General features: G+C 49.0%; 2 protein-coding genes across 3 annotated transcripts in view; both read right to left on the reverse strand.

The window, feature by feature from the left end:
• LOC118081524 (TBC1 domain family member 15-like) overlaps nucleotides 1-21,427 on the reverse strand; it is a 176,055-nt gene that overhangs the window by 65,278 nt on the left and 89,350 nt on the right. The window lies entirely within an intron of this gene.
• Nucleotides 557-8,899, reverse strand: LOC148686721 (uncharacterized). Of its 2 annotated transcripts, none has more exons than XM_088661299.1 (2): nucleotides 8,635-8,899; nucleotides 557-6,665 (listed from the first exon to the last, which is right to left on the reverse strand). In XM_088661299.1, exon 2 carries the CDS (start codon nucleotides 6,607-6,609, stop codon nucleotides 5,293-5,295), a length of 1,317 nt encoding a protein of 438 aa, XP_088517425.1. In that variant the 5' UTR covers nucleotides 6,610-6,665; nucleotides 8,635-8,899; the 3' UTR covers nucleotides 557-5,292. The 2 variants fall into 2 exon arrangements, with proteins under 2 accessions (XP_088517425.1, XP_088517424.1); XM_088661298.1 differs by having other exon boundaries at nucleotides 557-2,765; nucleotides 6,165-8,899.

Consider the following 21,427-nt stretch of genomic DNA (forward strand, 5'->3'; position numbering starts at 1 on the left):
ATTCTTCAAACTGTGTGGCAGCAGCCCATTCAGTTCTGGATACAAAATGGAGAGATGAATCTCCCTCTGAGCTTTCGTCTATTGCCTGCTTGTTGAAATTGATAGAGGGCAACAGATGCTCAGTTAACAGGGCCAAGATATACCTTAAGAATTCTTGAGACACAGAATGTTGCCCCCAACCAATGGGAAGCCGGGGGGGGGGGGGGAGAAATCGGGAAAGAGGAAACTACGACACGATATGATCTATGCAAACCGTTTCATATCCCTTTAATACCACTGAGATTTGGAGCTTTCTCTCCCAAAGAATCACAGAGACGGTACAGCTTTCCAGGTTTTCTTGGGATGGGAATGGGGAAGAGTGACTGTTAAACCCTTTGGGGAAGTCCATAGCTGAGAGGTAGAGTAAAGGTATTGCATAGAGAAGCTGCCATGTTCAATCCTTGACACTTCTAGATAAAAACAGAATCAATTGGCAGATGACAGGGAAGGCTATTTGTGTGTCGAGGCTTCCCAGAAAATTACCTTAAATAACTCACAACTGACAACAGAATTATGGTTTGGTTTTTGGCAAATAATTTAGGGCCACAACTTTATTAAATACACAATTTTAATCCGAGTGTTGGCTTAGGCTTTTGGTTATTCACTCGTCCTTCCTAAAGAAGGACTATCCCCATCTGTCCATCCAGGACAGGACTCAATCAGCTGTCCCCTTAGGACAGGACTCACCTCATCTGCCCCACGTGGCAGGACTCACATCAGCTGTCACCATTGGACAGGACTCACCTCATCTGCCCACGTGGCAGGACTCACATCAGCTGTCACCATAGGACAGGACTCACCACTGTCCGCTTGGACAGTTCCTGCTCCGACTTCCGCATGGAAGTCAAGTAAACATACCTGGGAGTGAGGAGGTGGCTGCGCCCAGTCATTCCCTCCTCACCTTCACCAAGAATGTTCCTCAAGGCTCTTGCTCTTAAAATTGGGCCCACCATTCCCGCCAATGGCGGGATGGTAAGGACAAGAGTGTAAGCCCTGAGATTCCTTTAACGGAATACTTCTATATGGAGCAAACGGAGGTGAGGGTAGGCATCCGTGTGCCACCCCCTCTACCAACCGATTAACCAACCAAAAGCCTAACCGCCAACCTAACAAGTTGTGACAATTTGCTAGCGCAGTAGGCGAAAACCAAGAGGCACAGCCAATCAGCCAATTGGAAAAATTCCTACTGACCCCTGAATACAGGCGGCCCCGAAGGCAATAGCAATGTCGTGCTAACCTGCAAGAAAGAAAGGGCGGGTGGGAGGGGTTCAAACGCCAGGCAAAAATGTGACCAGAAAATGGTGGACGCAGCTTTAAGAGGGGCCCCAACAACCAATCAGATCCAAGGAATTTGCATACACACGCCCCCCATTACTCAGCATGAGCTGTGGCCTTACACAAACCAAACCCTAAGCTAAATTTCTTAACAGCCCTACCACAATCCGCTTTATATTAGATGATATAAAGCGCTTTGTGTGTCGAGGCTTCCCAGAAAATTACCTTAAATAACTCACAACTGACAACAGAATTATGGTTTGGTTTTTGGCAAATAATTTAGGGCCACAACTTTATTAAATACACAATTTTAATCCGAGTGTTGGCTTAGGCTTTTGGTTATTCACTCGTCCTTCCTAAAGAAGGACTATCCCCATCTGTCCATCCAGGACAGGACTCAATCAGCTGTCCCCTTAGGACAGGACTCACCTCATCTGCCCCACGTGGCAGGACTCACATCAGCTGTCACCATTGGACAGGACTCACCTCATCTGCCCACGTGGCAGGACTCACATCAGCTGTCACCATAGGACAGGACTCACCACTGTCCGCTTGGACAGTTCCTGCTCCGACTTCCGCATGGAAGTCAAGTAAACATACCTGGGAGTGAGGAGGTGGCTGCGCCCAGTCATTCCCTCCTCACCTTCACCAAGAATGTTCCTCAAGGCTCTTGCTCTTAAAATTGGGCCCACCATTCCCGCCAATGGCGGGATGGTAAGGACAAGAGTGTAAGCCCTGAGATTCCTTTAACGGAATACTTCTATATGGAGCAAACGGAGGTGAGGGTAGGCATCCGTGTGCCACCCCCTCTACCAACCGATTAACCAACCAAAAGCCTAACCGCCAATCAAGCCAGCCCTGGCTTGCCGCCAACACTCAGAGACCTAACCAACTTTTTAAACCCTCAGACACATCACGCAGCCAAATATCATACCCATCAGGGGATAAGTGAACCCCATCATCCCGATATAAAAGCGGGGCTCTAACATTAATTTCGGGATGACGAATCAAACTCCCCCCGATTTCGTACACCCGTTTGGATGCTGCGCTGTTAACCCTCTTCCTAGCTCTTTCCCCAGCCAGAGGAGGAATATCACCCCGCCATTGCATCCTCTGCAACATTTGGGACCAAAAAACGACGGTATCAGGGAACCAAGTCCTTATCTCCAACAAATCTCGTAGGATAGCCAGGCGAAGAGATAACGGGTCCACAGCGGGGATGTCATTTTCTCCCAGCTGGATCACCAGGGCGGACGGGCACCCGAGCAAGAGGGCTTTGCGCCGCAGCAAAGGGAGAAGCTCCCCCCAGCGCATGCCCCTCTTGCCCATCCAGGTCACTTGGATGTTGGATGGAAGGCCAAGTCGAGGACCCAATGGCGTTTGGCCAGCGCGAAGGCCTGCCCAATGGACTATGGAATGTCCCACCATCCATATGTGCACGTCCGCGAGCCCTGGGAAAACATTGGAAAACAAACGACAAAGTTAGGAGCGCTTCCGAACATAAGATCTATACGCTGCAGATTTCCACCTGCCCAAATCCTTAATAGCATCAACCGAAAGACCCCAGTGGGCCGCCGTAGTGGCGGCCCCAATGCGAAAGGAATGAGGAGCGTAATTAGCGGCCACGCAACCGCATGCCGCTATCACCTTCCTCATAACTCTAGTAAATTGCAGCCTAGTCATCGGGTTACCATCCTGATGCACAAACAAGGGGCCCTCCCCAGCTGGCCTTTCCGCCAAGAATTTGGCTACGTCCTTAACCGGGCAGGGGCCCGTCTGCCCCGTAGCAGGCAGTCGCATTACTGCTCCTTTACCAGCCTGGTCGGTCTTGGAACTCCGAATCGTGATTAACAATTCCGTTGGTGACAGACGTATGTCCTGGAGTAGCAAACCCCCTGGCACCCCCTGACGCATCTGACCCCCTACAATTTCACCAATTCTCAAAGCGCCAAAAAAGGCCACTGAGAAGGCGGCCGAAAACAAACGGGCCTCATATTTAGACCAACACACCACCCTAAGCTTCAATCTCATTTTAGTGAGAAGATCAAAAGAAATCGGGTTCCTGGTAGGGGAACGGGGAGGACAAAGCCTACCCCATCCCTCCATGGCCTTACGCACCACAAATTTGGCGCAAGGGTCCCTATTAAAAAACAATTTCGAGAAAAATGAAATGGCCGCAGACTGGAGCTTTATGGTCCTGGCAGCCCTTCCCAGGTGAAACAGGTGTGCCAAATATTGAAGCACCTGGGAAGAAGAGGGGCGGGCCGCTCCCTCCACCGCGAGCGACTGACTGCGAAAAGTTAAAAAGTCAGTCCAAGCTTTTTGATAAGCCCGCAGGGTAGAGGGGGAAACAGAAGCAGCTACTCCCTGCAAGACTAGCAGCTGCCAAGGTTCCAAAGACGATCCGGGAAAATCTCCGGCTGATGTTGTGCGTCTGGAACCAGGGACCTGAAGCGCTCCATCTGAAATCGTGACAAAGCGTCAGCTATATCGTTGGCCACGCCCGGGACAAAACGCGCAGAGAAAATAATGTTAAAACGCAGGCACTGCAGCACGAATGCCCGCAGCAGAGCCGATACCCGAGTTGACTTAGAAGATTGTTTCGCAAGGACAGTCACCACAGCCTGGTTATCTGACCAAAAGCATACGCGGCGGTCCTTGAAGTCGTCAACCCAAATATGGACTGCAACTGCTATAGGAAAGAACTCAAGAAAAGTTAAATCCCGCGTGATTTCAGTGTCCCGCCAAGCAGGGGGCCATCTTTGTGCGCACCACCTGCCATTCCAAAACAAACCAAATCCCAGGGAACCCGCCGCATCGGAGTGCACTTGGAAATCGTTGTGCAGGTTTAAAACATCCTGCCACAAGGATACCCCATTGTATTCCTCCAGGAATACCAGCCACATCCTCATGTCAGCCTTCTCACCCTGCGATAAGCGCACCCGGTGATGAGGCTGACGCAGGCCAACGGTGCGTTTGTTCAAACGCGCACAAAAGGGGCGACCGGGTGACACAACTTTACAGGCAAAATTAAAGTGACCCAGCAACGATTGCAGCTGGCGAAGCGTCACTTTTTCCGGCACCAGCATTTCCTCTATCACCCGTCGAAGCGTGGTGATCTTCTCCATAGGTAAGCTGGAAGTCTGATTAACGGTATCCAGAAGGATACCCAGGTACGTGAGCCTGGTAGCTGGGCCTTCAGTCTTATCCGCTGCGAGGGGCACGCCCAGCTCATTGGTAAGGTCGTTAAAGGCCTGTAGCAGGGTGACGCAGTCACCCGTATCGGCCGCAGAAACCATTAAAAAATCATCCAAATAATGAGTGACCCCCGTTAATCCGGTCTTCGTGCGAAGGGCCCATTCCAAAAACGTACTAAAGCACTCGAAGGCCGCACAGGCTACGGAGCAGCCCATTGGCATGGCCTTATCAAAATAATAGGCGCCTTCAAACTGAAAGCCCAGCAACCAAAAATCATGCGGATGAATTGGTAATAATCGGAAAGCCGATTCGATATCACATTTTGCCAACAAGGCCCCCGGCCCAAACTTTCTGATCATTTTAATTGCCTGGTCGAGAGAAGCGTATTTGACCGTACAAAGCTCCGGAGGGATCACGTCGTTCACGGACGTGTCCCTAGGGTGAGACAAATTATGAATGAGCCGAAACTCACCCGGAGCCTTCTTGGGGACGATTCCCAAGGGAGAGAGGTGCAGATTGGGAAAAGGCGGAGACGCAAAAGGACCAGCCATGCGCTGGAGGGCTATTTCTTTATTAACCTTCCGCCTTGCGACCTCGTGCATCTCTCTCACCGACTTCTGGTTCCTAGGATTCCTAGCCAGGGGAACCGAAGCTATCGGAATCCGGAACCCGAAGGAGAAACCATCCCGAAGATATGCAGCCGCCTCAATATTGGGATAGGAGGCTAACCAATGTTTAAGGGCCGGTAACTTAATGGGAGAAAAAGCTAACTGAAGCAATTCACTTTGATGTGGAAGCTGCGGGGGGAGCGGGGAGGGCAGGGGCGGAACCCCTTGGCGCCTGCCTGAATCCTCCCCGACCCCCACGAAAGGGCCGCCGGCCCGCATAGCAGTTAACAGCCGGGTGGCTACCGCCACACCGGTCACAAGTGTGCGCATAAATACACCGCGGGCGCTGACACAGTCCTTTATTGAAATCCCAGCAGCGCAATTTAGGTGCCGCCTTAAAAGGCTGGGTCTTAGCCCTTTGCTGCTCGGCGGGTTTCCGTGAAACCGACGGAGCCACATACGTGGTCCAAAGGTCCAAGTCTTTCCTGTCAAAGCGGGCGGTGTCAATTTTTGACGCCCGCCTGCGAAATCTTTCATCATAAGCAATTGCGGCCGCTTCCCCTGCCATGTTATATGCTGACCTTACGATGGACTGGTACACGATAAGGTGTAGAGCCCTGCGGGGATATGCCGCTACTACTACCCCGGAAAAAACTTGATAACAATCGAGCCAACGCTCGAAAGTCCGCTCCACCTTTCTCCCCCTGCCTTTCTTCTTAGTACCAACGAGGGCGTTTCCTTGCTCAGGGACCACCTCCTCTGGTGGAGCTAAATCAAAAATGTCTACATATTTACCATCCAATATCCTAGACCTCAATTTAGAGGACAAGTGACTGCCCGGAATAATATCCCTAGTACTGTTGGTGGAAACCGTGGTTTCCGGGACCAACTCTCCGTCGAGACATTCTTGAACAGCTCCATAACGAGCACGATGCGAATTCGCTCGACGAGCCCAGGCCCAACGAGGAAGGCCAGAATCCACTTCCCCGTAAGCCCAGTACAACCCCATAGAGTGATCAGAACCCTCGGAGCTAGAGGACGAACCTGAGGTGGTCGAAGCCGAGGTATCGTCCTTGCGCCTCTTTGCCCGCCTCCTGGAACGACTTTTGTGACGACGTTTTCCGCCACTCGACGCTCTAGCCGGCACTGGGAGGGCTTCCTCGCCGGATGCCGACGAAAGCCCCTCGCGCCGCGAGGCGACGGCAAGAGTCTGGGATGGAGCAACGGGCGAAACAACAACATTAGAGGAGGCCCCCGTCCGCCCCCCCTGCCCTTGCCCACTTACTCTGCCCTTAGCCTGCCTCGCCCTCCTGGTGCGCCGAGGCTGCTTCCCCTCACTTCGTCGTTTGACGGGAGGGGGCGCCGGCACCACCATAGGAGTGGAAGAGGCATTCGGCATCAGAACACCAGAAGGCCCCACGAAGTCGTCATCCGACGAGTCAGCTGGCCCAGACGTGGTGGTCTCAGGCAGTTCCAGAATGGTCGCCATGGGGGACAGAGGCTGCGACGCCGCCACCGTAGCTTGCCCAGGGTCCAGGGATACACCTGCAGAGGTAGAGGGGGCAGAAAGAGGGTCTGGGCCTTGCCGGTCTGGAGGCATGGCCGTAGTCGCCGCCTCCCGCCCTGCTTCCAGAGGTAAACCAGCAGAGGTCGAGGCGGCAGGATGAGAGGCCGGGTTCTGTAATAAGGCATCAAGCCCAGATCCAAGCTGGGCCAGGGCCTGTGGGTCACCAGCAATGCTAGCGATGAATGCTTCCACGCGACCCGCTGCCTGCGAGGCTGGCGAACGCAGCTTCTGCGAAGCGCCCTTAATGACCCTCTTAGATTTCCCTGAAGTGGATGGGTGGGCCGCCATCCTGAACTATTAACTACTTGGAATAACAAGCAAACACACGTGGAATCACACAGGGGTGCGTATTACCACTTTAACCACTAGGCGGCGTCACCCCACCCCTCAAATATTGGAGCCTTCCCAACCAATCTGCAAAACTAACTGCAAAATATTTGGGGACACCCAGGCCTCTGAAAGGCCCCAGGGAAATCAGTTAGACTTGTATTGCAGGCTGGTGTAGGCCGGACCCCGGCACACGCCCCGGCCCCCCCCCTAAAAGGGAGGGAGAGGGAAATGCGCAGGCCAAAGCCAAACTCCCACCCACGCAACCAAATAGAATCCTTAACCAGAATACGTGAAAACTAAATTAACGTGAATTAAAATTAAATTGAATTAAACAATGGACATCAATTAAGCCAATTAAACAATGCAAGAAACCCAAAACGCAGGCCAAGCAATGTATTCCCTATCTATTGGGAAGGAACAGTATCAAAACTAACAAGGTGCGATAACCCCCTTGAGGCCAGCCGATGGCATAGAGAACCTAAAGTAGGCTGCAGTACTCAGGCCTCCAATTAAAGGCAAGGAGTAAAAGTTTTTTCCTTTCACTTAACCAAAGCAAGCCCACGCAGGTCAAAGCCAATTATAATCCAATTGAATCAATTAAGATTCCTAAATAAAAGGATATAAATTAAATCAAGTAATTAAAGGAAACCAATAAGTTAAAATGACCCAATAAGCTAGTCAGGCAACACAATAAAGTCAAAGCCTGTTCAAGGGACTTCAATATAGGCTGAGGGAAAAGGCAATTAAATTTGTAGGTGTAGTAACAACTCGTGGCCAGTAGATGGCGCCAAACGCCCAGAAACTGGCTGCAAGCACTCAAGCCTCGAAATAAACTGCAGCCAGGAAAAAATTTTTCCTCAGCTAAAACAGATGCAAACAGAAAACAAACGCTATACAGGACACAAAAACTAGAGGCCCCCCAGGTGAATCAAGTGAGGGGACCCCCTCCCAAGGTCCTAAAGACCCAGCAACCCCCCTCAAACCGCTCCCCCCAATGCACAAGCAGCAGCTCTCTGCTTAATAGCAAAGGGGGTTGCAAGCATTAAAATGGCGGACGCAACGTGCAAACCAGGCACAATAACGGCCTGGCGCCCTCCCAATGATGCACCCCCACCCCGCAGGCACCCCAGGGGGGGCGGCAAACGCCACAGCCCCCAATAAGCCAAATTAGAGGCCCCCAGCAGAGCGCAAGCAGCCTCAATGCTCCTCAGCCGGCAACAGCCCTATTAACCACCCACGTGGCTCCAGCCCAGCCCAGCCCAGCCCCAGCAGGAAAACGGCCAGGCAAGGAGCCAGGAGCCAAGGCTCCCTCAGGGTACCAAGGCCCCCTTGCCCACCAAGAGCCACAGCAGGCTAGCCAAGGCAAGCGGGGGGGGGGGAATTTAAAGAATTTAAAGGAATCTAAAGGGGGGTGCGCCCTTTAAATAAAGTGGGATGCCTGTGCGGGGGGGGGGGGACTCCCAACGCCCCCAGCCGAGGCCGAGCCGTAGGGGAAGGGAGTGGGGAGGGAGGGGAGGGGGAGAATCAAAACGGAGCTAAATAAGGCAGTAAATGAAAGCTAAAAATCAAAAGCAAGCAATAAGCTGAATAAATCAGCAAATTAAATAAGCCAGATACAACCAGACTCCAGGAATCCAGGAACGCTCTCTTGCCAGACAGGAACCGATAGAAACACACAGTTCAAACGCCAGGCAAAAATGTGACCAGAAAATGGTGGACGCAGCTTTAAGAGGGGCCCCAACAACCAATCAGATCCAAGGAATTTGCATACACACGCCCCCCATTACTCAGCATGAGCTGTGGCCTTACACAAACCAAACCCTAAGCTAAATTTCTTAACAGCCCTACCACAATCCGCTTTATATTAGATGATATAAAGCGCTTTCTGATACCTTGCTGGCCTGGTTCACATGTATCACTAAGCAGCGGTTTGTTTACCAAACCTCAAGTTAACTATGAGTTGCCCCACAGATGATCAAGTAAATTGTGACATGTTTCTCGCAAGTTCAGTTTGTTTTCCAACTTTGTAGTTTGGTGACTGTCTGGGGTGGGGTGGTCAAACAAGCCCTCCCATCCAGGCTATTAAGGGCATGGAGTCTGCTGGAGCCAAGATGGTGATTTCAGAAACTTGCTCTTTCAGCTTGCTTTGCTACCATAAAAGCTGAAAAAATTGTTTCTTAAAGTGTTACTAATAATGGCTACTGACCAATTCTTCAGCCATTGGCTCCTGTGTCTTGGGATGGTAGTGGCTGCACAGGGTGTGATCTTCTGAGTCTTGAAGGGTAAGGTAACACACATCGCCTTCCAGCCTGGGATATCCTTGAGTTGTGAATGGCAACTCCCTGAGAGGCACCTCTAACTACTCTCTGACTTCTACTGACGTTGAGAGAACATGATCCTGCGGGAAGGATTCTGATGGCTTTTTATATGTTGAGATTTGTGTGTGTGTGTGTGTGTGTGTGTGTGTGTGTGTGTGTGTTTTAATGAAAATATAGTCTAGTGGTTTTTTTGCAAGTTACCTTGGAATGATTTATACCCTGAAAGGTGGAATATCAATACAGTGGATCCTTGGGTTACGTTACCTTTGAGTAATGTAACTTTCGGGTTGCGAATGTGGCAAACCCGGAAGTGTATACTTCCGGGTTGCGCTACGTGCGCATGCGCAAAATGCTCTATCGTGCCGTGTGCACGCGCAGAAGAGGCACCTCTAGATGTGGACTTTTTGAGGTGCATACAGACCCCTGGAACGAATTAAGTTAATATTCAGAGGGTCCACTGTAATGGAAATGAAAGAAGAAAAAGGGAGGGAGGGAGGATGGATGATGGGTTAACACTTCAGACTGTGGTTTGTTGGCATTAAACAAACCATAGTTACGCCACTGGGCAGCATTCACACTTAACACTAAGCCATGGTTTAATAAACCAACTTTACTAAACCATTTGTTGTTGTTGTTTAGTCGTTTAGTCGTGTCCGACTCTTTGTGACCCATAAACTAAACCATAGCTTAGCATTATGTTTGAACCTGCTGAGCTCAATGGCCAGGTGGTTTGAGCTTGTATAAGGCAGCTTCCTGTGCTCACATCATCTGCGGTGTAGTTCCTGCAGAGAGAGCACTGAGAGAGGAAGAAGTGAAACAAACAAACAAACCTGTTCTCCTTCCCACTTCAAAAGTGCATGTATCCCTACTGGTGTTGGAGCACCAAGTAGTACATGAACAGTAACAGACTATGCAAAGATCTAGGCATAGATTTGGCTGTCCAGGAGGGATTGCTGAAACCGACAAGGCTTTCCTGTGACCCTTGCAGTTTCACTGGAGATCAGGGAGAGGGACAGTGAAGGAGAGTTGGCAGTGGGTTGAGCTAGTAATGGAGAAAAGGATTTTACATACAGGTAGCTAGCATCTTAAGTGGGGGTTACGTTCCTGGCCATCCTGTATATAAGATTGTGTAAGGCCATCAAAACCCCTTTGAAACCCATTTAAAAACCATTTTTAAATATATTTTTTGTGCTTACTGGTGAGGGACAAATGCGGCTCTTGGTCCTTCTCCTCCTCTCCCTTGCTGGATGATGCTTCAGATGATATGATGACCCAGGGGTTAGCCAGTAGTCAGAAGTAGTGCTTGGCTGTGGTTCAGATCCAGAGGTGGACACATCTGCTTCTGGTGGTTTATTTGTGAGGAACATGGTGACTGGAAGCTGCTGCTGTCTCTTGAGCTTGTCAAACATTTCATTGTACAGTTTGAGTGTCTGTAATCCCATGGATGATCCTGAGGCTGCAAGGGGCTAAACTCTGCAATCAGTTCATTTGCATGCTTTATGACTTGGAAGAGTTGAGAACATTTCTGGAGGTTCCAGTTTGTTGGCTCATGCTTTCCGTCCTCATCCCTATCCTCTCATTCTGAGCTTGAACTGACCAGTTCCTCTAGTTCTTCAACAGTCGGTACCTGTTGGCCCTAAATTAGTTCTTCCAATTCTTCCTGGATGAGGTCAACAAAACCATGACCACCCGCTTGCCGGGCCATCTGCACAATGTCCTCAGTGGCAATGCTTGGAAATCCCTTGAAATCCTGCACACATTCCTTCCACGTGTCCCGCCAGTATGCATGTGATGCAATGAGCATTGTTGAAGGGCTTCCAGCATGCTGTGAAGTCAAGATCCATATCAGTACAGTATCAATAACTTTGATCATCTAGGAGAAGGTGAGCAGCCTTGAAGCAGTGAATCACACCTTTATCCAGAAGCTGGATGAGGATATTTGTGGGGACGGAGGGAAAACTGTGGGGATTACACGAGGAAATGGCGCTGGCATGTGTGGGAATGACTGAGATCTGGTGCTGGCAAGCCACACCGATCTTCGAGAGTGTGGGCATTAGCACGGCAAACCGGCCCAATGTCAGAATGGGAAACACGTGAAGAAGGACAGGTCAGAGGCTCAGGTCAGCAGGGCAACAGGTCACAACAGAGTTAGAAGGATCAAGGAGGATCTGGACGGAACTGGATGAATCAGGACAAACCAGATGGGTCAAGCCAAGGAGGGCAACACAATGGGAACGAGGAGGGGGTGTTTACAGAGTGACATGTGCTTGGAGCATGGACAGAGGGCATGGCAAAACAACACGTGGGCTATGGAGGATGTCTTAGGGAGTGACCGGTTGTGACGTTACAGGAAACATCACCTTGTATGGGACTGCACCACTGTAATTGGCTAGAAGTTACACTATCGTTGTAATGATTAACTGTCATCCTGATCTTTCAATAAAAGGAAGCGCTCAAGCTCCGTTTTTGGCCGCCTTCCCATTGAGTTCAACCTGCCTTGAGTCGTGTCGTCTTTGCCATTACAACAGAAGACAACCTCTACCTCACTATGTGCAAAGTGGAGCCCCTCAGGATGCCCAGGAGCATTGTCCACAAGCAGCATCTCCTTAAACTGCAGGTGTTTCTCCTCAAGGTGAATGAATCAGCTGTGGAACCAGTACAGAAATGATGAAGAGGTCACTCAGGACTTTTTGTTGGGTTGCTAAAACACAGGAAGCAGATTCTTGTTCTTGCCTTTTAGGACAATACAGTAACGGCTTTATTAAGTGTCCAGCTGCATTGCAACAGATCGGCACAGCCACTCGATCCTTTGCAGCTTTGAAGCCATGGTCTTGCTTTTCAGTTTTGGCAATTTTAAGCCTGCTCAGGCATTTTCTTCCAGAAAAGCCGCGTCTTGTCTGCATTGAAGACTTGCTCTGGAATATATGCCCTGTCGTCCAGCAGCTGCTTTAGTTGCGCAGGGTATGTTTTCTCAGCCTCTTTGTCTGCAGGTGCAGCCTCCCTGTCATCCAGACAATCTCCAGGTTGAAGCAGATCTTTCAGCTGTTAAGCCAACCTGGGATGGCTTAAAATTCTTTGACAGGCTGGTCCCCATCTGTTCCAGAAGGCTTGAAGTACTCATAGAGGCTTAGAGCCCTTTGGCACAAGATACTGCCATCCACAGGAACATGTTTCTGGTTCATGTCTTCCAGCCACAAGTTCAGTATCTTCTCCATCTTCACCAAAGCCTTGTCCTGCACCTGGCTGGTCACCTTTGCAGTTCAGTGCAGCCAACTTCTCTTCCAGCATGGGACCACCCCCCAGTTCTTTGGTTTCTCATGATGATAATCAAACAAAATGCCTTGCATTTGGGGGCTACCTCCTCCACACTCAGAATGCCTCCAGTGCACTCCAAATCCCACCATTGTCTCTCCAAACCCACCTGCAGTTTCTCTGGCTTCCTCCAATCACCCTCTCCAACTGCCTCTTCCACAACCAAACATTCTCACAAAGGCTGCCGGGGATTGGTAGCCATTTCCCCCTGTTCTCTCTTGCCCCCTCGTCCCCGCTGCATGCCATTTTCTTATCCCCCCCCCGTGCCTGACATTTTTTTATTGCAATGCATATAAAACTGCAAGCTTTAAATAAGTCTAAGATGTGAGTTACCTGTACTTGGACTGTTGTTGTAGGATCATATCAGTCGAAGTGGATAGCTCAGTTGGTTAGAGCATGGTGCTGATAACACCAAGGTTGCAGGTTCGATCTCTGTGTGGGACAGCTGCATATTCCTGCGTTGTAGATGACTCTCAGGGTCCCTTCCAGCTCTACAATTCCATGATCGTGTTTGTGTTCAAATGCATTGAAAGAAAGCCCACATGTGTGTAGTCTGGCCCCAATACTGCTACCAGTGTAGCAGCCACATGCTCTGTAGTGCCATCCAGCTCTTGGCTGGCATGTGGAGGGGCTCTGTGCATGAGCCTACACATGTTCCTTGGGTCACGGTCCAAGCATATGAATGGGGCATGGTCACTAGTGCCATCACTGGAACATTCTTTCAAAGTTTGGGGAAGGTTTTCTGGAGCCCCCTTTTTTCCTTGCAGGGCAGCATTTGTAGGCAAGCATGTGGCATTTCTCCTGCACTAGCTGAAGATGATGTGGTGACATTTAAATCAGGCAATACTGAATAATTTGTGAATTGAGGTAATGTGCATTAATTGAAGATTCCTGAGTGATGATTGAAAATGCAGGTGAGATTGCAGCCGAAGGCAGTGCGTCCTGTTGAATACTGTAAGGCTGCAGTTGTGCTATAAGGCTGCAGTCCGAAGCCCTGCTTCTTTAGAAGTCTTATCAAATCAATAGGACGTGGGTCTGAATTAAGCTTACAAGAAAAGGCTAGGCTGTTTGTTCTAAGAACTAGCAAAGTGCTGGGGTGGTAATGTTGGTGCTGTCAGTGTCCTTCCTTATGCACCCTTGTAGCACTTGCTTCACAGGTACATGTGCAAAGGGACATCAGGATTACAAAGACCCCTTAAGCCTCTGGAATTCTCTTCTCCAATGGAAATTGGTCCTGTAATTAAAAGCTGAGTGAGATTTCCCAAAACTTGACAAAGGTAGACTGTGAAGACATGTTATGGGTCCCTGTTCCCCACAGAACTAAGGCACCCCAAGGAAGCAGTCTATTTCTCTGTGATCCAGGAGATGTAGGCATGATTTTTTTTTTTAAAAAAAACCAATAAGTAATGCAGAAATGCTATAAGTTGTATCCAGATATATGCAGTTGTGTCCAAAGGTGTTGCTCAGCTAACAGTAAGATTTCCATCAGAAGAGGTTGGGAGATTTTTGGTGGTCCCTACTTGCCCCCTATGGGACGCAGGTGGCGCTGTGCTCTAAACCACTGAGCCAAGGGTTTGCCGATCGGAAGGTCGGTGATTCGAATCCCCGCGACGGGGTGAGCTCCCGTTGTTCAGTCCCAGCTCCTGCCCACCTAGCAGTTCAAAAGCATGTCAAAGTGCAAGTAGATAAATTGGTACTGCTCCGGCGGGAAGGTAAACGGCGTTCTGGTTCTGGTTCGCCAGAAGCGGCTTAGTCCTGCTGGCCACATGACCCGGGAAGCTGTCTGTGGACAAACACCGGCTCCCTCGGCCAGTAAAACGAGATGAGCGTCGCAACCCCAGGGTCGTCTGTGACTGGACTTAACAGTCAGGGGTCCCTTTACCTTTTTTTTTACTTGCCCCCTGCAGTCCCACCCCTCTAGACCTGCAAATTTGAGGGGTGGGGACTGTAGGGTGGATTGGCAAATAGCCCCAAACAGCCCCCCCCTCCATCCTGCTGATGCAAATGCCTGGACAGAGGTACTGGACTGCTCTTTATAAATGTTTCAGTCTCCTACCCCATGTACCCTGGGGAGCCATACATACCCTCGGAGGCATTCAACCATCTTTTGAAATGCAGAAATCTTTCTCTTCCACTGGCTGCATACAAACAGCCAGACTGCTTCTCTCTCATGAAAGCAAGTGGAACATCGGCAGTTGCTAGTTGCCACCAGCCATCAATAGTTAATTCAACCAGCCTCTTCCAGCCGTCAGTGCCAGTTCCAGAATCATCTTTACCTTTCAGCCATCCAGAAGTGTAGATAGCACCCCCCCTCTCCACACTAACGTCAGAATTTCCTTGTGACATGTTCAGCCCACCATGCCTGGCTTGGCTTGGGGCTTGTTTTGCTTCGAGTTTGGAGCCCACTTCACTTCCATGAACACTCTCCTGGACTTGGGGTCGTGCCTGGCTCCTAATTAATGAGCCTGACACCTGCCTGTGAGTGCCGGCTTCCCCTTGAGCTGAGACGCAGTGTTTTATGACATTCTCGGCCTGGTTTATGGTTTTTCTGCCTCGCTGTTCTCAGCAAAAGCAGTAAAACACAGGAAGGAACCAGCCTTTGGGGGGTTACCTTACATGGCTCCCATAATTAAACAAGCACGCAAAGCGGAGAAGCACGCAGGCTTGCGTGGGGCTGGGGGGGGGGGAGAGCTGTGGTACACTCAGCCATATGGTTCACATGCCAGTTGTTTGAGGGGTGGGATGAAGGGAGTGGGGAAAGGAGGAGGGAGGGAGGGGAGAATATTTTGGACCCAGCCTGCGGTTGGGGCTGCCGCACAGCCTGATCGTTGCAAGATGTAGTAGCTGGACGGAGGGGTGAGATTGGCTGTTTTTGCAAGCTTATATGTTAATGGACTGGCAAAGTGATAATCTGAGCAGGAGCAGAGAGGGATAATTGGATGGCTTGGTGCTCAAAGGCGTCTAAATGAAGAGTTTATCCATCCAAACTAGAGGGAGAGGGGGAAGTAGTCCTGGCTGAATAAGCTCCCTCTTCCCAACTAAATTCTGCTCCTGATCCATCCATATTGAACACAGGAATCACGAGCAATGTGATATTTGGGGTAACTGTCACATTTCCCCCCATGTACTGCACCCACTCCCCCAATGCAACAGCAGCAACATCACCACCAAATGGGGCTTCCACAGTTCTCTTTCCCCTTATACATTAACTGTCACTAGATTGGAACCAACCAAGAGATGTCCAGGCTGAAACCAAGCTGTCTGTTTTCTGTTATTGGTGAAGCTGTTGTGTTCTGAAATAAGGAGCTGCTTTTTATTTCCCACTAAACTTTGGTTTAGACAAGGTTGGACCTGGGTACAGGACCCACAGACATGAGGACTAGGATCGCGCTCTTATTAAAAACAAGAAGAGGAAGATGATTCTGTGAGATGTATTTCAAATTCTGCCATGGCTATCAGCTGCACATAAGTCACTGCCTCATTTCAGCTCCTCAAAGTTTCACAGGAATACAGACTAGACAGTGTGGCTCCATGTCTCTTCATTTTTGCCTTTAAAAAAACCCAGAAACCCTAAAGCCATATTCATGGGGAAGGAAAGATTTGGGGGTGGGAATACACAGTCTCTTGTGTTGGTAACTCCCAGCTGCTGTTCATCTCCTGGACACATTATTACTTGCAGTGGGAAGATCAGGGCAGGGAATGTGGGTCTGTCATCTGGGATTGATGTGTTGTTAGAGAGAAAATACCAGTTCCTCAGGGTGTGTGTTTGTGTGTGTGCGTGTGCATCCCTTGCTTCACCACGTGCCTCAAGTTGTCCCTTGCTTCCAGGGCAAAGAAAGGCAGAATCCACAGTGGGATGACCCACAGCTACAGTGAACCATACATTTGCCCCGGGCGACCTGTTCAAATCCAAAATTAAGTGCACAGGTTGCAGTCCTGTGCACAGATTCTCAAGGCAGTCCAGTTGAACTCTGCAGCAATTGTTTTGCAAGCTAACATGTTGAGAATCAGAATGCGGAATCTAATGAACAAAGTATCAGTTTATTAGCTCCCATCGGGGGGGCAGGATGGCATGTTCTGCTGGGATGTTATGTTGCACAAGCTGTATTGAAATGAACGAAACCTCAGAGCATGGCAGGGGCAGGGGCAGAGGGCTTCCTGGCAAAAGTCTGCCCAAAAGGCTGACAATGCAGGGCAAGGCAAGGTGATTCACACCTGTCACCCTAACCTGGATGCTCCTGAACCAGGAAGCCAAAATATTTCCACAGCTGGCAGGCAAACACAATATGCTGCAGCTACAGCTTTCAATTTAGCTGAGCCTTGAGTTACGTATTTTTCGCTCCATAAGACGCACTTTTTTCCTCCTAAAAAGTAAGAGGAAATGTCTGTGCATCTTATGGAGCGAATGCATGGTCCCTGGAGCCGAATTGCCCAGGGGTGAAAAGCAAATCTTGCTCTTTTTTTTTTAAATAGAAAGAGCTAAAGGCTAACAAGAGGGAAAGAGAACCCACTCAGCAGCTGATTGCAAGAGATCGGGGAGGGAGATAAGAGATGCTAGCTCCCTTCCTGGCCCTACCCCCTTGCCCAGGCCTCCATTGTTGTGTTTCCCCAGCGACATGTGACTGGCTGATTAGATTATCTGTCTGGAAACGGTAGAAATGGCTCCTTTTCCTTTCCTAAAGAAGCTGCAGAACCTTTCCTAAAGAAGCTGCAGAACTCCATAAAAACAGGATTTTTTTCCCTTTGCAAGGTAAGCTCAATAACTTTGAGCTGATCCTCAAAAATGGAGCTTTCCCCCTTTGCAAAAGAAGCTGCACAACTTTGAGCTGTTTCCCCCCAAAACGGGGCTTTCCCCCTTTGCAAAAGAAGCTGCACAACTGTGAGCTGATCCACAAAAAAAAAACAAAACAACCCAGGGCTTTCCCCCTTTCCTCCTTTGAAAATTAGGTGCGTCTTTTGGTCAGGTGTGTCTTATGGAGCAAAAAATATGGTGCTGTCCTAGCAGGAGGTGTTTTCAGGAGAAATACTTAGAGCCCGTTTCCCCACTCAGAAAAAGGCATGCAATATAGACCCTCTCCTTCTGCCTTACCCACAAAGTTATATAAGGACATGACAGGGAATTGAAATGGCAGCTAGACCCAGCCACCTTGTGCTGCTTGGAGCTTCTGCCTTGGGAATACTTTTTATTTTTAAAAAAGGTGGGTTCAGGGCAGGCATAATTGGTCAATCCTGCCAGGCTGCTAGGACCCTGTCCAGAAACACAGATAAGTCTCTCTTGCCACAATGAGCTTCTGGCGACCCGCATTGCCCATCAAATGCCCCTTCCGACTTCTCCCAGCCTTGTGTATCTCCTGCCCTACCCCTTACCCACATTGGCTCCTGGACCCCTCATTTATTTGACTTACTGGCTGTGTTTTGACTAGCAAGTCTTGTATTTACAAGCAGAGTGAAATGGAGAAGTGGTCTCCTCGGCAGCCCGCATAGGCTCCAGAGGGAGTAATATTAGTAGCTGGAGACAAACACGGGGGTCCCCATCTCAGAGCTGGGAATACAGACTAGTGGATTAGAAGTGATGGGGAAGGGCTTGGGCAGCTGCCGTGTGCCCACAGCTTTAAGACATTGGTGTGTGAGTGTGTGTTTGTTCTCAAGGGAATGCAGGTCTTCTGGGTAGTCCCCCCCCCCAACTTAAACTTTTGATAATGAGAACCTAGACTTTACAGTTCCACAGCTGATCCCCTCTAGTGTGTTGCAGCCTTTTGACTGCAGCAGCAAGGAGGAATACTTTGTGTGGTGTATAGAAATGTCTGGCAACATTAGACAGTGAGGCTGTAGCAATGTGGAATCGAAGAAAGAATTAATTGAAGGAGAAGGTAAGAGAGAAATTGGACAGAGCAACCAGCCAAGTGTGAGGAAAGGAAGAGAGGGAGGGAGAGAACAAGAAGTGAAAGCGGCAGATGGACTGAGGGACTGGGACAAGAAGAAACAGTGCCCAGAAAGTGGAAGTTAGATGTCAAGAGGAAATAATGTCATTAGTTGCCAGTGGATTCTGCCCAACAGCATCTTGAATCTGCCTGCCAATTTGTAACTGGCCCTGCCTTTGCAGCATCATTTTGTGACTGGTTGGCCTCTGTCATTTTTAGCCCAATCAATTGAGTTCAGGGAATAGAAAATGTGAGAACTCTAGGGCTATATAAAGGGCTCGGTGAATAAGGATTGACTTGTGGGGATCACCTGATCATACCTCTGTTATAAGAAAAAAAAACCCAGCTCCTTTTCCCTTATGGGATATCCAAGAGCCCGTATAGAGTCCTTAAGTAGGTTTCCTGTCAGTAGGAGAAAATAACAGAGGCCAACCAGAGAATATTGAGAAGCAAAGCAACTAGTAAGCCTGATCTTTATTACGGTAAACTGTTGCAACAGGGTGCTCACTCACCACACGCAGGAGGCAGGAAGGACCCAGAACAATAGTGCACAAGCCCTTATATAGACTTTTGAAATTGCCCATTTTGTAGCTCAAGACCCCCCCCCCCCAAAAAAATCATACATTCATCACAGAAGGAGGCGGGTCTACAGCAGAAATCCTGTTTGGCAGGATATCTGTTAATGGTCACTGATTGCTTTACCTAGGCAGCTTGGCTATTCTTTTGTGATGGTAAATACCTTAATTCCTGAATCCAATACGTCCTTAAGACAGGTAAGCAAAATACAATGGAGAGTTTTCCCATTTTCTTCCTCCTTGCTGAGAAATATTTGAGGTCACTGGGGGAGTCAAAATGGTTTCAGGATTGCTCTCCTGTACTATTTCAGACACGTGGTTTATAAACTTATGCATGTCTTTGCCTTGTACATTTATGAATGCTTATTTTATATTCGGGACCTTAGAATTCGCAGAGCTCCTTAGTCTTGCTCTCCATGCCAAAGCATTTGTGATTGTCTGAATCAACATTTTTGCTTAAACTTTCTATTAAAAATCAACAGGTACTGTGTGCTCGAGCTGCAAAAATGATCATATGTCATCATATAAAAACTGTAATGATCAGAAGTCAGCCCTGAGATCTACTCTTTTCTGTTAGACAAGGGCTTCTCATGAGGTGAGGCTGTATTTACATTATCCTGCTAGCTTCTGATCTCTTTACACTTGTCCTCTTTGCACTGTCCTCTTTGATGCTCCACCTTCCTGATGCCATTGACTGAGTACTGCGGGTATCATAGAGGAAGCTGGGTGGGGTGGGGGGCAGAAAGCCAAGGGTCTAGGGGCAACTGAGCACCTAGATACTGCTGCTCTTTTACATGACACTCCAGTGGAAATTGATGGACTGGTTTTAGAGCTTTTTGATTAAAACCAGCATGAATATGACACTTGCTGCTTATGGCATGTGATGGGTGGTAATTATTCCTTACATGCATGCATGTAAAGCGGTGTTGGGGCCCCAGTGGGTGTTCCCATTCTGGCAGTTTTTGCTTGCAGGTGGTAGAAATCCTTCTTGCACCGACCCAAATATGGCACCTACTTCACTTTTGATTCATGCTTCCTTTTGTCTACAAAGGAACCTTAGCAATGATGCTGTGTGCATGTATATGAATGGGGGATGAGGGCGGTGGTGATCGGCTTTGATGATAGGAAATAAAACTGAGCTTCTCTTGAGAGTCTGGAAAGCTTCCCCAGCAAAACTGGTTATGATACTTTTGTTGCTCTCAAATCACCATCTTCCTCCCCGCATTCCCCCCTGCAGCTTCAGTTGACAAAGGATCTGTCTTCACTTCCCCTCCTAAATTGTGTACAACTGCTGTTAAGCAGGTGTCAAATTCCACCCGAGAGGCTGCATCGCTGCAGGAGTGATGCGCTTAACTGGTCTGTAATGATTTAAGGACTCTTTAGCTTGATCCACAATCCGGATGAACTGAAATGCTTGGATTTTAAACCAATGCACACCTATATACAGCAGCCCTATATATTAAACTGTGATATCTGCGCATAGCTGTGAGCATGGGTGTGTGCACAGTGACGTGTGCTGCTCAGGTATCAGGTCAGGGCTTGGGCAGGAGCTGACTCAGCTCTAAAACCTGTTTTCAGTAATGGGGCTAAGCCGTGGAACATATGAAGTTATAATTTTAAAAACAGAGCTTCTCCAAGCAAGTGCAGTGTTATGTCTTCTTGATATGAAGTGAGCATATCATATGCCTCTAAGCCATATAGGAAGTCAGTTGTGCAGAGCATAGAAATGACAAAGTGGAATTCAGGGCTGGCCCGGGGGGGGGGGGAGCTTTATCTCACATGTTATATTTCTGAAAGAGAAATGTGGACACATGTCACACGAACTCCCCTGTCCCAAACATTTTCTTTTTAAAGATGTCCTCCTGATTTTCATGGAGTTAGCTTTCAAGGAATCATGTGATATTGCTTGACTGCCCAGGTTAGAATTCATTTATGATTTCCAGGTGCTGATTAGTGTTATCCCCCCCCCCCTGTCTGGGATGTGCACACTCATCATTTCCTATTACCATTCAACATGCATTTAGTACAGGCACCCCCAAACTTCGGCCCTCCAGATGTTTTGGCCTACAACTCCCATGATCCATAGCTAACAGGACCAGTGGTCAGGGATGATGGGAATTGTAGTCCAAAACATCTGGAGGGCCAAAGTTTGGGGATGCCTGATTTAGTAGCACCTAGAACATGCTCAGAGACACACTTAAGCCACAAATTCCATGGTACCCTGACAGGTTCTTCGGGCCAAAATTCCTTTCACCTCTTTAAGTATTTCTGTTGAATCTTTTCC

This window comes from Zootoca vivipara, chromosome 2 (genome assembly GCF_965207765.1).
Source record: "Zootoca vivipara chromosome 2, rZooViv2.hap1.1, whole genome shotgun sequence".
Classification (NCBI taxonomy): domain Eukaryota; kingdom Metazoa; phylum Chordata; class Lepidosauria; order Squamata; family Lacertidae; genus Zootoca; species Zootoca vivipara.

What these genes read in the sequence shown, in the direction of transcription:
- LOC148686721 (XM_088661298.1), bottom strand. Translation starts at nt 6,975, where the DNA reads ATGGCGGCCCACCCATCCACTTCAGGGAAATCTAAGAGGGTCATTAAG. An exon ending in CTCGGCTTCGACCACCTCAG is followed by an intron (nt 2,766 to 6,164) that starts GTTCGTCCTCTA and finishes ATGTTTTCCCAG; the next exon opens with GGCTCGCGGACGTGCACATA.